The 16,193-nt window shown below is 39.7% G+C and overlaps 2 protein-coding genes across 2 annotated transcripts; both read right to left on the reverse strand.

Annotated features, from left to right (window-relative positions):
- Positions 1 to 272: 272 nt before the first annotated feature.
- LOC108679136 (cytochrome P450 3A24) lies at positions 273 to 4,432 on the reverse strand. The gene is made up of 6 exons (XM_018167719.1): positions 4,202 to 4,432; positions 3,100 to 4,057; positions 2,744 to 2,875; positions 2,220 to 2,326; positions 1,710 to 1,853; positions 273 to 1,017 (listed from the first exon to the last, which is right to left on the reverse strand). Exons 1-6 carry the CDS (start codon positions 4,297 to 4,299, stop codon positions 891 to 893), a joined length of 1,566 nt encoding a protein of 521 aa, XP_018023208.1. The 5' UTR covers positions 4,300 to 4,432; the 3' UTR covers positions 273 to 890.
- Positions 4,433 to 6,858: 2,426 nt separating this feature from the next.
- Positions 6,859 to 14,806, reverse strand: LOC108679131 (protein disulfide-isomerase-like). Its single transcript, XM_018167716.2, is given in 6 exon segments — positions 6,859 to 7,510; positions 8,182 to 8,266; positions 8,268 to 8,458; positions 9,308 to 9,484; positions 10,100 to 10,878; positions 14,623 to 14,806. Coding segments are annotated over 6 exon segments (1,431 nt in total). The 5' UTR covers positions 14,768 to 14,806; the 3' UTR covers positions 6,859 to 7,456.
- Positions 14,807 to 16,193: the final 1,387 nt, after the last annotated feature.

Consider the following 16,193-nt stretch of genomic DNA (forward strand, 5'->3'; position numbering starts at 1 on the left):
AAATGCTCTGAATGTTCTGCGATGTTAAGAATCAGCGACAGGCCTACGGCCTAATAAACGCTGAAACCGCTATTATTATTATTATTATTATTAAACATCGGCACGTTGTATTGACATTTGCCGATGTTTAAAAAACATTGGAAGCACGTAATTTTAATCGTGTAGTCAGGAGTAACTGGTAACAAAACGTTAAAAACTCTAACGAGCAATGCAGTAAACAAAAATCGTAAATTATTTATTGTTAATATTGGTGGACTTGAAAATATCAATCGAACTGTTAAATTTTTTAATAATTATACGTGCATGCGATTTTATGAAACAGCTCCGCCAAGTAAACAACATTTCTATTCTCCTGAGGTTACGGTACTCTACTGAGGTTACTCAAGCCCAAGGTTGACTAGTTCAACTATGATGCGGCCCCAACGCAACTATTTCTCAACAAAAAAATTGAGCATCGTTTTATTGAACATTATTCTTGGCATTATATATGGAAGGAATGTCTATTGTTGCATGCTTCTTCATAAGAATAACATTCATGACGACAGAGCTTCATGAATATTCTTTCTCATGGCAGAGCATTCTTTCTCATGGCAGGAATACTACATTTGATTTAACATGACACCCTAGGATGACTAGTCTCATAGGTTCGTCAGGGTAGGGTTTCATTGGAGAGGTACACTGATTCTTTAAGACACTATTCTCATGGATTGGACAAGGTAGGACTTCGTTGGAGAGGTACGATGATTCCTTAGGACGACTAGTCTCATGGATTGGACAAGGTAGGACTTCGTTGGAGAAGTACGATGGTTACGCAGGACGACTAGTCTCATGGATTGGACCAGGGAATGACTTCGTTGGAGAAGTACGATGGTTACTTAGGACGACTAGTCTCATGGATTGGTCGGGGTTGGTGTCGATCTACGCCGCAGGGCCATGAAGATGCCACGTGCAGGGTTGATCGCTACAGATGGCACTGTCAGAGGAGGAGGGTCCTCCGTTTCGGGCGCCAGGTCTAATCTATAAAATCGGTTATCTAATCAGTTAATAATCACAAAAACTCATATTTCTCTTCACGAACACCGTATTTGAATCGGAGCTTAATTTAAATCATTAGAAAATTTCGTTTTTTAAGAGGTTGAGTTCTTTCAGAAAAATTTTAGCATGCGGTTTGAATGCTTTCATCGTAACTTGAAGCAAATTTAAGACTACAAGAAAAGAAAACATATCAGGCAAACATGCAAGGGGATAAATCTTGTCGCATTTACAATGGGGATTCGGCATTATAGCGGCCTATATTCGGCATTATAGCGGCCTATATATATGAGACATACACATCACTACCAAGTTACCAACGACTCACTCATAGTTTAGGATGATCTTAAATGATCTTAACAAGACATTCACGTCATTACCAACGACTCACTCATAATTTAGAATGATCTTAGCAAGACATTCACGTCAATACCAATGACTCACTCATAATTTAGAATGATCTGAGCAAGACATTCACGCTATCACCAACGACTCACTCATAGTTTAGAATGATCTTAGTAAGACATTCACGTCGTAAACAACGACTCACTCATAATTTAGAATGATCTTGAATGATCTTAGCAAGACATTCTTGCTATCACCAACGACTCACTCATAGTTTAGAATGATCCTTAAATGATCTTAGCAAGACATTCATGCTATCACCAACGACTCACTCATAGTTTAGAATGATCTTAGCCAGAGCAAGTTTGGCCTCGAGTTGGCCGAAGCGCATGCCGACGCAGTTTCGCGGCCCTGCTCCAAAAGGCAGGTAAGCCATCGGGTGGCGGGTGCTGTTCGCCTTCGACGAGGCCGAGAAACTGAAAATCATAAAATAACATTAAAAATTATTATAGAAGATTTTCTTTGCAATTTTAATATCATTATCATTAATACCAAGAAACTGGGAGTCTCAGATGATATTAAAATTTCTTTACTAATAATATCGTAGAAATTGAATATCAAGATTTGACTTTCTTTCAATAATTAGCTCAGAATTGACGATAAGTGGGACGTGATTCTCTAAAGGAATTTTCAATTATTACAATAGAGAAGCAATATTTTCCGACAAATTTCATTGCAAGTTTCATTTAGAGGCCATATATACTATGGATCACAGGGAGCTTTCGGGACCATCTCTCCATGAATAGATAATATAATATAATAATTTAAAAATAATAATATACCGCGAAGGGTCGAACTTCTCAGGATCAGGCCAATGTTTTGGATCCCTGTGAATGTCCCAGATTGGTATGAGGATGCCAGTGTTCTTGGGGATGGTCACGCTCCCCACCTGTAATATAACAGCGCTTATAAGTTATAGGTATCAATCCTAGCGCTATAACAGCACTACATTATCAAGCGCTATGGCAGCGCTAGCATCTGATGGGGATGATGGATATACACATCGAGTGCCTTGCACGACTGGCCGACTCGTAAGAAAGGTTTTGTTAGAAAATAATAACAAATAGCGCTATAACAGCACTATATTACCGAGCGCTATGGCAGCGCTAACATCTGATAGGGATCATGAATATACACATCGAGTGCCCTACATGACTGGCCGACTCATGAGAAAGGTCTTAGTTAGAAAATAATATCCTGAAATTATTTTGAAGGAGGGAAACCGATATTTCAAGCTCGCTTGCATTTGTTTATGAGACTCTGGTGAAGATGAGCGGAGCAATTTCGCAACTCAGACCTGAATTACCTGGGTATCTTCTGAAGCTTCTCTTATGATGAAGGTCACCACGGGAGGGTAGAGTCTCAGGCTCTCACTGAGGATCTGATCCAGGAGTTTCATCTCTGACACGTGCTCGTATGTCACGGCACATGTCGGGTCCTGAAAACAGTGATGCATCAAAAATGTTTGACTCGAATTAAGACCTTATATTTCTCAAGAAGCGTCAAGTTATATCAAGTATAGAATACTACTTCTTATCTCTCATTCCATCTCAATGGACTAAGAATCACCATTAGATGTTAACATGCTCTTTAAGATTCGCGTGAATAATATTTGGAAATTAATTTATATGCCGTTTTAAGATGTACTGTTTTGATAATTACTTTGACAACAGAAATTATCTCGTGGTAGAGCTGGTCCTGGTAATTCTTATGCTTGGACAGGAGGTAGCACGTGAAGGTCAAAGCGTTTGCGGTGGTCTCGAAGCCTCCCAGCAAGAACACCCAAGCGTTGGCAATGATTTCGTTGTCAGAGAGAACTTTTCTGCTTGGTATGGCACTCAACGCTTCTTTCCCAACCTTTTCCTCGATGATAGTTTCCGATGCCTCGAGCATCATCTGCAGCACGTCCACTGTTTTCTCGCCAACATTATTTCGCCTCATTTTTATCACTTGCTTCAAGTGTTTCACTATCATGTTCGTCATTCGTCCTGAAAATGCAAGCTTATTGCTGAGCACCGACAGTAGCATGCCAAAAAATGGGAAGTATATTGCTAACATTATGAAGTTATTCACTGCATTCTGTAGGAAGCCACGGACGGCCTGAAGAAGCTTATCGTTCTGATTTCGTTGACAATTAGATTTAATGGCCAACGCGCACTCGCAAATAACGTCTAGAGTCATGCCTTGAAACGAGGAGTAAAGTTCAATTGTTTTTTGCGATTCGACGTGCTCCTCGAAGATGCTCAACAACGTATCAATCTTTTCATTCATGATTCCAGCCATGAGTTTCATTTTTGTCATCGAAAATGTTGGCGTCAACAGCGCTCTCACGTCTTTCCAACGCTGGTCGCGTAAACCTACAAGCGTCGTGATCACAGGTTCCGCCTTAATCACCATAGAAGGGCGATTTGAGAACAGATGAAAATCTTTAATGAGAATTTGCCGAACCATGTTTAAGTCAGACACAACCAGGCTGGGCCGCCCTCCAGAAAAGAATCCAAAAACTTCGCCGAGTTCTTCACGCCATTTGGTGATGACAGCCATCTGCGTATTGGAGCGGTCCCTGAGGATGTGGTTGCTGCCAAACACCAAATGCGGTTTCACGTAAGGAACTCCAATCCTGCAAGAAGATCACAAAGTTAAGATGATCCAACAATTCCGACAAGATAATTTGTAATGCAGAATATGCGTGTATTTCAAAACATAGGTATTGAGGAGGAAAAACACCTATCAATAAAGAACGCGACTACTGATAACGACTCACCTCTTGAAGAATTCTTGCTCGTAACGCCTGATTCGTACCCATTGAACTAGCTTGACTCCAACAAGAGTCAGCAAAATCACGATAATTGCTGCGAGCATCGTGAAGGGTTGCAGTAGATTACTACCTATTAAGTAGCCTCTAACGATGAGGCAAATCTCTTGAAACTGAGATAGAAGTTCTGCCTGTAAGCGCGCAACTTCCAGTTGAAAATAATTTCAGAATAAATTTCAAGGGGACTGGAGGCATGAAAAAAAGATTGTGATTTAATATGTGTTACGAAACAGCTTTCCTGAAACTCAAAATGAAATAGGCACAGAAGGTACCATAATTATGAAAATATGCATGATGGAGCTAAAAAATTGCGACTTTAAAACAAAGATCAACTAGAAGGCTGCCATATTCAGAATATTTTTACGAAACAGCTGAAATCAGGCACAAGTTTCAAAGTGTGCGATATCAACAACAGGCGTTGGGCATCATTTAAAAAGAGCCGTCATGTTAGTAATATCAACAGACATTATTTAAAAATAGTTGACAATTATTAAATTAATTACAGATCTGAAACATGCCCAATTGAGACCCTGAAACTGAAACTGGGAGTTAAGTTCAATGGGTACTTTGGGAATCGAAGACAGCTCAACCCCCAACCCCTTGCTACGCCCCCTGGCTCATGAACAATATGACCTTCAACAACCACATAATCTCGGCGACCGTAGCAGTTGCATTCAGCTTGTACGAGATCAGTAACAAAAGACCAGAAACAAAGAGCCTGTTAAGCTGTAAATAGGAATCATTAAAATCGGATGTTGTTACTTGTTAGCAACCACAAGATGAGCATGCGTTAAAATAATTGTGATGAAAGGTGTAAACAAGACTACATTCATTCAAGTGTACAAATCGGCGGAGTGAGAATCGCTCAATGCACCAGCTCTACACTTCGCGATGCTTGAACGTCGACTGTCTCGATATTGCTTCGCTGCACCACCAGTCCACCACCAGTCTGGGAAAGCGAATGAACTTTGTAATCTCGGGTGTCTCCAATGAGGGCAAAGCTATAGTGATACACTTGAGATATGGGAAACCCATTTGAGGCAATAATATGTAATTTAGGTATTATGCATCCCAAGAAATTTTGGAACTTGTATTATTTGGAAGCAAAAACAAATTTTCTAGGTAGGTAAATCCATGGTTGAATTAGTACAATGTATTAATTCAACCAATGTATGTATCAAACAACAAAGTAAAACAATGTATCAATGAATGTATTAATTCAACCATGGGTAAATCGGCGGCATTGATTACGAATAGTATTCGATTTCATCCGAACGTAGGCCACGATACAAATACAAAACATATTCGGAATATTTTTTGTCCGCTAAAACTGGAAATATATCAGATTTGATGATAATTTTAGCACAAGTTAACTATGTTACTGTGCGATCTACTAGTACAACCATGACTGTGCGTACCTACTCGGCAAGTCATACGATGAACCAATCGTAGTGGTCAACATTAACTTATCTGTCATCGCTTGATTATTAAAGGTTTTTTTAACCTCACATTTCCCCTTTTTATCATTCTGCACGTACATTTGTTCTTTTTCACAATTGCAATCATTGTTTGATAAAACTATTCCCGTGACTTGTGAACAACAAAGAAAGCAACTTACCGGTATGAGATGTGATGAAGTATCACAAGGAAACAGTTCAACGAGAATTAGAGAGCAATAAAAAACGTAATGTATATTCACCATATAATCAATGAAAACGGTTGGTGAATGGCGAATATGGTTAATTTACTTATCGTTTTCTTGACCTTTAATCGGTGGTGAATTTTAAATTCTAACAGACTAAGGCTATTAGGGAAACAGTCGTAGTAATAAAACGTGTGTTGTTTGGCTACTTGGGGAAGTTGACATAAAAACCTTTAAGCAGTGTGTACCCTATTTTAAAGTATCTACAGACAGAATGAAAATGTTCATCATGCGGTACGAAATCCCATTTGAGGTTTGAACTCACTTATTTAGAACTGTTGTTCACCTCTATGTGATAATTTCCGCCATGTACGCAACAATGAGATATCCAAACCTTTGTCACAATCCATTTTTTGGCTTCAGAGGGCCCACCGATGAATTCAAACGGTACATTTTAATTATGTACAATTAAAGTACGTGAAGGGTCAATGAACAACAAATGCATATAGTATTGGGGTAAGCAGTCACCAGAAGGCTGACGGTGACTTCTGAACTGAACCACAAAATGACACCCTTTCACACAAAGGTTGCGAGGCACTGCCTCTAAAAATGATGAGTTCTTTGTCTAATCATTCAAGGATCGGTAAATTTTTACAAGGGAATAACGAATAAATTCACACCGACCGTCAACTGGCAAGTCTTACCCAGTCTATGAATGAAATTTTGTCGAAATGAGCACGCAGCGGACTCGAGTTCATTAACGCGGACATACTCGTACTGGCACGAACGGCTTGTTTTCCCAGTTTTTAAATAAATTGTCAGTTGCCTATATCGCTAACTTCATTTCGTAACCCCACAAATTTAATAATCAAGGTAATATTCTGCCTCTACAATCCACTATCTGTGTTGAGTTTCCCGAGAAAAAAAAATCGCCAGCTTCATAGAGGTTTTAGCAAAGAAAACAAATTTTTATAGAAAATTTTACTGAAAAATTACCTCGCTGTCACCACACACACCTAACTCGCACGCGCTCGTAAGTCCTGTGCACACTTAACTCTTGCAGCATTCGCAGCTCCTTTTAAACACCGAACACAAATCAAAACTAGAAAGAAATGATCAAGCTCTATTATGCAGAACCCGAAAGGGGACAAAGGAATTAACAAAGGCCAAACAATAGTCGAAATTCAATGTTAACTGTACAAGTGTAGCACGCGTAATAATGCCCCCACAACCATTGAATCTTCCATGGCTGGAAGAATAAATTCTATGGTATGGCTGGTGTTCTCTTATTATATTTATGTGTTGACAATAAGGCCACACTCAATAGCGTTAGGGATGGCAGCCGCAACTTTATTTTAATAAAAATATAGCAAGAATATCCAACAACACGGCAGCAAAAAACACAAGTTCTCTGTCAATGCCGATGAGTAGAATTACAATAATTGGTTAAATTGCGCTAGTCTGTGCTCCTGAAACGATGGAAGATCTCTTGTCTAAGACCAACTACTATTTTACGTGATATAATTACAATGACGCTCAACAAATCTTGTTCCGGGGAATGCTTAGAGCTCATCCTTCGTAGGCACATCATCCTCTTCATCTACTTCTTCTTCGTCCTGTAAAAACAAGTACACGTACAAATCAACAACGGAAAGCCTCATAATTTTAGATAGAGGAAGTGTCACAGTGCCATTAGAAAAGTGAGCGATCTTAAATCAAAATAAACGCAAATACCATCTCGTTAAAGGTACAGTTTAGTAGATTATACGCCGATGTACAAACGACAGCCATTGCATTGATAATTGAGAATTTTCGCTGCGATGTTCAAACATCGATGATATTCCGCGAACAATAAGAAAAGCAAAAATTATAAAAGCAGGAGGAAAAATTGCGGAAAACGTTATCATCCGAGGAGCGCTGTCGCTATCTGATCAAGATCGCTATCCATCTCAAGTGGCAGACACAAATAAACTTCGATATTTATATGAAAATAACAAGCGCAGCTAGAACAGATCATATTATAGATAACTTATTGGCATGATAGAAATATATACACGGAATTAAAAAAGAAAGTTCTCACTCGAAAGACCCTAACTACAAATGTACGTTCAACACCACACGACCACTTCAACCAATTTCAGATCAGTCCTTCGGCCAATTTTATCAAATTGGGATCTAAAATACACGAGTCAACAAAATTAGTTTCCATTATTATCACAATCAATGAAGCTCAGAATAAATAAATCCGGCAGAACCGCTCAATATAAAAACTAAAAAAAATACTCACCGGAGTTTCTTCAACTTTTCCTTCCAAGAAATCGGACAAGGCTTCGAGAGTGCGGGCTCCGTTGTAATCGACAACCTGCAGCGAAATGCTCCAGTTCGTTGACGGTGGCGTCCATCTTGGCGATCACGATATCAGATCTGTCCTTGAACTTCTCTGCCAGCTGGTCGTAAATGGGAGCCAGCTGCTTGCAGTGGCCGCACCACGGGGCGTAGAACTCTACAAGCACGTCCTTGGTCTTGTCGAAGGCGATTTCCTCGAAATTTCTCGACACTAAAACCTGTCGTGAATGAAATCAACAATGTGAATGAATTTTACAGAGATATTTATTCAGACATTCTTGTCAGCCATGAAACACATTCGAGCTGATGCACATTAGAGCAGCTTTTAAGGTGCAGAGTGACTACTCGATCAATCTTTAGAAATGATTTTCAGTTAGAAAAATGACTCGACTTTAACACAGAGAAAATTTATTTACAATTATAGCAGATTATTTAATTTTAGGATCTCGCTGTGGCTTTCTATGGAATTGTGAAGAAAATAACGTGGCCCCTGAGCACAGATACTGTATTACTGGCACAATATTTGAACAGCGCTGCCACAACTGTCTGTTAGATAACGTTATTCTGGTTGGCGAGATTTTATCGTACGGAGGTTATATTGAGGGTTGTGAACATTACGCTCAATTACGTACTGAAAACAGAATCCCACAGAATTTCATTAATCTAAAATTAGACGAAGAAACGCAAATCGTATCGAGCGACCATTAGAGCGCGTCGATTTTTAATTTTGCCGAAGGCTTCTGTTTCAAATAGTTTATTACCCTTGTTATTTTTCCCAAGTAATAGCTTTTTTCAGTGCGGTTATTTTTAATCATATCTCAACTATTCCTATTTTTGCTTCTGACTTCCTACCGTGCCGGAAAATCACGATACAACCCAATTAACTGAGGATTCTCTTTCTAAAAAATCCTCAGTTTTTACATCATTCCACAACCTTTCAATACAACCCACAGACGAACTATCATATTGCACGAACCGAAATGTTTCGTATTAATATTGAAAGCCTATGAACCGTTTTGAAACAAAGGAACGGCATTGGCAAAAAGTATGTGGTCCGTCTCGCTCACTTTGACAGGTTGATCGTTCCAGTCGGCAGGAAGCTCTTGTGAGAGAAGGTGTTGCTTCAGTTTGCCTTCCAAGAAGAGATCGACGGTGGTGCGAAGGTTGTCCTCAGTGATGTCGTAGCTCTCGGGCTTGTACTTGGCCATGTCCTCTTCCAGCTTGATGATGCGCAGGCCGGGAACCTAGCGGTATAATAAGATATTAAACACCTGTCAACTTGAAACGAGGAACTCCATATCAAGAAACATCCTATCTCGTATTAATTTATCAAGGTTTGGGTGTTTGAAACCTGGTGCCGTAAATAGTACAAGGGCTTACAGGGCGCGTACCCAAACCCAATGTCCTGATATCACCAGAATCTGAAAATTTATTTCCTAGTGGGAGATTAGCAAGGCATTGAATAACTGGGAGGAAAACATGGGATAAAAGTTTACAATTTTCCATTTCTATCTATGAATTTTTTTAAACCAAGGCCAAATGAGAGTTCTCTATTCAATGCAAATTTGGCATTAACGAGTCTCGTAGCTAAGCATGCATAAATTTAATAAATATTAATGAGATTCGGGATGACGGGACTAAAAAATAGCAGGGTTTATCAATCCCCGGATAACTTGCTGGTATCAACTAAACACGAGTTGACGATCGAGAGCTGCTTTTAGATTAAGAAACCTTAATGAATTACAAAATGCTCGAATAAGGCAGGAAAGTGGTATAAGCCGCTGAAAAATCTAAAATCAAATACCCATAACTTGAGACCGGGATGCAGGAGATATAACAACAAATTCATTGAGACTTACTTCTTCCTTGGTCATGCCGAAGAACTCGAGGATGCGACCGTGATCTTCTTCGTCGGTATTGATGGTGACGAAGAGCACCTTGCCCCTGTAGTCCTTGGCAACAGCACGAGCAATATCAGCGTATTTGTCGTAGTGACCAGCCTCCTTGGACAAGAAGATCAGAAGGTGGGATTTGATGTCACCGCTGAAGATTTTCGATGCAGTTTCGTGGTTGAAATCAACAACTAAGGGAAGAGCGTTGCCAGCAATGAACTTCTGTACGTCTTCTTTCTTCACTTCACCTTCGAACACATTCTTCTTTTCATCGAACTCCTTGAATAGAACGATAGAACCGTCCTTGGCAGAGTACTCTGAGAAAACGGCATCATCGGAAGTAATAGCAAAAGGATGATCATCCATGGCAGCGGCGGTGGCGAGGAACTCCTTCGCATCAGTGGATTCCTGATCCTTAAAGAAGCCCACAATTGTCACGCTCTTGGATTCGATGAAAGTCTTTGCATCTTCAACCGTGGCGATAGTTTTCGCAGGAGGGCCAGTTTTCTTCAGAAGCCAGCTGACGATCTCGTCAGATGTTCTGCCGCCGCTGTAGTCAATGGGTTCTCCATTGCGGTAGAACTTGAGGGTAGGATAGCCTCTCACGCCACTCTCCTCGGCAAGGCTCGTCTCTTCTGTGGCGTCAACCTTCGCGAGTTTGATGGCAGAGCCTTGTTCCTTGAGGGCGGTGGCGGCTTTAGCGTATTCTGGGGCCAGGGCCTTGCAGTGTCCACACCACGGAGCGTCTGTAAATCAAAAGTTGAATCAGTAATTTGGAATGTATTTAAACACTAATGGCAAGTTGAAAAAAGTCCATCTTTGCACAGGAAAAAGGCTGCCATGGTATAAAAAAGTCCGCCATTACATGATTACTCATTTGATCTAATTAGTGATGATATAATATTATAGTTCAACAACCTCAATCACGACCTAGGCTAATATTCAAGATCTTCTGCACCAATACAATTCAGTAAGCAAAATCAGAAAAAGCCCTTGTTTGCACTACGTCCCCACAGCAGCAGGCAGTCTGATCGCCGCAGCAGCAGCGATACGTGTCCCTGCACACGACGCGACGTACGCACGCAGATACATCCACTGCCTCGGTCGTTTACCTCGCTCCCTCATAAGTCCACGCAACAACGTTAGACATCGTAACGGGAGTACGAATTTCAATGTATGGTAGACGTCGATCGGTGTGCCTAAGGCCATGGTTACGAGTTTATGCATTACTATAGTGAAATTTCTAATCTTCAGAGTATAATCAGCTACGAACACAGAAAAAATCATGAGGATAAAATTGAGGAAAGGAGAAAACCTTTGCGTGGTGTGGAATTTGAGATTAATACAATACCCAGCAACGGATTCGCGGCTGGATAGCGGAACTTTGACAAATTGACGTCTCTACAGTAAACATCATCATGGGATCATCCGATATGCGTCTACAAAATTCATATAGAGCGTAAGGAAATATAAGAATAGCAGAGCTGTTATAGCGTAAAGAAATACAGGAATATCAGTGCTGTTGTGTAAGGAAATACAGGAATAGCAGAGCTGTTATAGCGTAAAGAAATACAGGAATAGCAGAGCTGTTATAGTGTAAGGAAATACAGGGATAGCAGAGTTGTTGTAGTGGAAGGAAATACAGGGATAGCAGAGCTGTTGTAGCGGAAGGAAATACAGGGATAGCAGAGCTGTTGTAGTGTAAGGAAATACAGGAATAGCAGAGCTGTTGTAGCGTAAGGAAATACAGGAATAGCAGAGCTGTTGTAGCGTAACACAGCGGCTCTCATGACAGAGCTCCTCTCAGAGGCTAGGAGACGAACACGCTCTCTTTCTTCAACTCCAACGTGATCTCTGGGCGTGGCCGCCTCTGGCTAAAGCCACGTGTTACATGAATGATTCGAACGCGGGCCTACGTTCTATTATTAAATTATTTTTCGTAAACTCGACTACCATTGTTGTGCAAGAATATCGAATAAACAAGTGGTTATCCAAGCGAGTACTGATTTATATTCGGCATTGAAGTGTAATTAAGTGCATCCATCATAATTGAAAGAAAATATCGTCATTACTAAAAGGGAAAGTCAACCAAGCTCTATCGTGTTGGAGCAATTACGGGTTATTGTTACACAACAGACGTGATCACGCGAGTAACATTGATTATGCCAGTCAAATCCACGACAAAGAAAAACCATTCATGAAAAGATAAGAATCAAAGAAAAAGGCACGTAGAACTTTTTTATAAAGAACTGTTTAGGCATTCCTATCTATCATTAGCTGATTGAACCAACTACGATAGAAAACTATCACTTTACAACTAATAAAAAGATACGTTAAGATGATTGCATTGAACAAAATTAATAGTTTTCCCCATAGGAAAATTATCGCTTGCATCGGACTCGACTTTAATTGAAAAGTTTGAATAATCAACAGACGTGAAACACTCGATTGAAAACGTTCAGCGCTATTAAACACTACACTAAACTATGCGTAGATGTAAAACTACAAATCATACCCGCGGCAGAAAATAACACGGTTTCATGTGTATCAGCTGAATAATATAAATTATCAACCGAATTTCGAATACTGAAGCTAAAAACCGAAATGGGCTAATCGACGTTATGTTTTCATTCAATTAAATTTATTCTACAGTGTTTTAAACTAGTATAAGGGCAGCCTGGTGTGTCCCTGGTCCCTATGACGAGCAATTTTAGAATACTTTTATCCAAATATCCTTTATAATTAACAATTGAAAGCTAATTAGAGTAGGCCTATTTAATCCCAATTACATACATTAAACATAGAACGCTGAAATTTATAATTTGTGTCCCGATTCAAATTTCAAAATATGGAAAAAAGTTTTGTGTTTTTAAATCTAATTTATGTTTAGCAATTTAAAAATCTATTTCAACTGTTGATTGGTTTTTCCTATTTATATAGGATAAACCAATGACCAACATCTAGAGATGACGTAGCCTATCTTACCAATATAATGCATTATTGTTACACATTGGTGTTATTCCTTCGCAAGATATTGCTACTACTTCTGTGAAAAAATGCGATATGCCCTACTCGGAGTATCCGGGAAACGTCAACTATGTAAATGTGGAAAAATTCTGATCGGCAATTGAAGTAACAGAAAATGGTCAACTGCATGCGAAACAAACATTTGGCTGGACAACAGCCGACCACAGGCGGCTGCATTCATGACAGTATCATATGTAGGGATCTAGATTCCTATGTAGTGAAATACGGTATCAATGTTTGGACGATCGTGTTTCTCTCTGCCAGACCGCACAGGTGTTCAGACTGTTAGGTACCGCGACCGAAATCAATAGGCCGGTCAGCACAGGTGTTACAGATAAGAGCATCCAAGCATCATATCAATATTACCATCGGCAGAAGAAGTAGTTACAAGTAGAATCGAATATGTTGAATTATTTCAAGAGATATGACAGATGAAAAACTCCAACAGATCTAACTCAAGAAGTCAATTAACACGCTCACTAATTAGCTAATCGGTCGATGCACGAGGTTTTTGGCGGTAAAATCTAAATTGAAAGTATAGATGGACGACTAAATTATATGCGAGTAAAATTCCCATCTTCCTACTTTTGAACATTCTTTACACGCTCATTTTATCGCGTGCGATTTTCAGCAGCGAAGATTCAGCCAACTTAACAGGACATCATCCTGGACATGTAAGAGGCTGCTAGACCGTGTGGGCAGATTGCTTCATTCAAGGCTGCAGCTTTGTAAAGACTGGCGTCGTCACGTCAACATTAACCCGTTTCTTTGATAATTAATTCACGTCACGGCAGGCCGCAGGTTGCTATGAATGATCGCGTACGCACTAAAACACTACGCAGCAATGTTTCGGCACGAAAGCGATAAGTTGGTCTACGATTGTTGTAAGAGGAAACTCATTCTCTAGAGTTGTTAAAAAGAATTGCCGGAGAGAGCAAGAAGAAACTAGGTAGCTATCTACAAGCGAAAAACACCGGTCAGTCGGCGGTCACATAAAAGTCAATAGTATCGTGATGTAGGAATTTGGTATTGCACGCGTTTCCTTCTGTATTAACTCCTAATCCTATGCTACGAGCGGCTACGAGTCCACGCACAAGTTAGGTAGGCTAACTAAGAATAAGGATACGTGATATGACTAGGAGGCAAGTGCAGGACGCAGATTACAGGACTTGACCAGATGGTATTTAAGCCAGATGAACACGCAGCTTTTGGTCAACTGTCATTCTCACAATTCTCGTGTAGGCCCTACTGTACACAACTGAGGGGCTACATAATACATTGTTCAATTTATAACATGACAAGCAATGATACAATCGATTCATCCATGGTTTATCGCGACTTCGGCAACCCAAGTAACAAACAGTCTTACTCCTTGCCATGAGCGGCATACCATATGGAGCGTCCCGGTTAACCTAAATGCAAACGAAACTAAGTTACTTAAAAGTATCTATAAAAATACTCACAAAATTCAACAAGAACGAATTCATTCTCGGATATTGTCTCCTTAAAATTGGACTCTTTCAAGACCAATACGTCTTCTTCAGATGGTGCCTCATCGGCCACAATAAGCGTCACGAGGACTGCGAAGAACACAACGGCCACCCTCATTTCTTCAACGCTGCTCACAAACTGACAGCGAGGCGCTGGATATGGCCTCTGCACACCCACAGTCGCAGACGTGGCTTGGCGTGGGGCTTTCTCATTGGCTCTCAGCAATGATGCCGGACGTAACATTCTTATTTCTACTTGCTAATAATTATTTTCTACATTCATATTAATGGTTAGTGATGGTGATAGTGGACGTTTGTAGCATGATAATTTTTTTCATCGATTGGTAACACTTGAATGTTACATTTGAATATGTTAAATAGACCATTATAGCCTACAGGGCTACAATTTTGCGACATGTTGGTGACAATAAAGTGATGTGTTGGATCCCGATGCATGATGGGAGATAGCATCATCTGGCGGGTTTTTTAAATGGATTTGAGGCTCCTGGAGACTTCGCCGATGCGAGCTTGCCAAGGTACGAGGGTTCCATAATTGTGAGGGAAATTTGACGCATAAATTTTGTAAGATTGCATCATTCATACCCTTGGATTATTCTTGAGCTCTGATAGAAAACCTATGACCATAACTTTTTTGACTGTTCGTTGTTCTAATAATTCATGTTCTTTTTTCCATGAATCGTACTTTTTAGAAGCTATTGTAACCGGTACTCTAATTACGAAGCTATGAACTGTTTTCAAATTTTGGTGCCAAAGGCAAAACTTACTTCATAATAATAATTATTGAACAAAGCTACAATCGTTTTTATTTTGGGACTTGTAATGGCTTAGAAGCTATTTGAACAATTATTTTATTTGGTTAACGAATGCAGCTTGCGATGTTGGGTTTCTCTACATTCGCTGATTCGTGGCGGAAATATTTTTTTTGTGTAATTGTTATTCAAGATTATTTTTTCCAAGTTATAGTAGTGAATCACGAGTGATATCATCTAAATTTTTTAACTTGGAAAAAATTTTGGTCACTTTATCTCATCAACATTTTTTTCATCCAACATATAAATCTGAATTGTACAAATCTCGAGAAATTGTTCGGTGATTTGATGTTGTCCACGTGGCATTTTATGCGTGGACATGAAGGGACGGCTAAGTGCAATGAGTATATTATCTTATAAGGCTTTTGTTTTCTATTCAGATGATTAGAGATATAAAATTCTAAGAGAGCCTCCCAGATGATACCATCTCAACTCAGTCCTGAGAAGCAGCCGTGTGCACGGAGATAACACAAAATCAATACCCACGCCTCAAGAAACACAGGCAGAGTTTTTGAGCTAGGTTTCGCCATGCACGTCGACGTATCGAATAAATTATTAATTTAAGGTTTCTGTTTGATTTGATTATTTTCCTATAATTATTGCTTCAAATGTAGCTTATATATTTTACAATTACTTATTAGAGTAAAAAATGTGTAAAAATGAATGCCCGTAGATTCACAGATAAACTATAGTTATGACAGTACATTCTTTTGA

Source organism: Hyalella azteca, unplaced genomic scaffold (assembly GCF_000764305.2).
Source record: "Hyalella azteca isolate HAZT.00-mixed unplaced genomic scaffold, Hazt_2.0.2 contig15466, whole genome shotgun sequence".
NCBI lineage: Eukaryota > Metazoa > Arthropoda > Malacostraca > Amphipoda > Hyalellidae > Hyalella > Hyalella azteca.

Excerpts from the sequence above, each read along its gene's own strand:
- LOC108679136 (XM_018167719.1), bottom strand. The coding sequence starts at position 4,299 with ATGCTCGCAGCAATTATCGTGATTTTGCTGACTCTTGTTGGAGTCAAG. Across the intron at positions 4,058-4,201 it reads GAGCAAGAATTCTTCAAGAG|GATTGGAGTTCCTTACGTGA; the intron begins GTGAGTCGTTAT and ends ATCTTCTTGCAG. Across the intron at positions 1,854-2,219 it reads GAGAAGTTCGACCCTTCGCG|TTTCTCGGCCTCGTCGAAGG; the intron begins GTATATTATTAT and ends TATGATTTTCAG.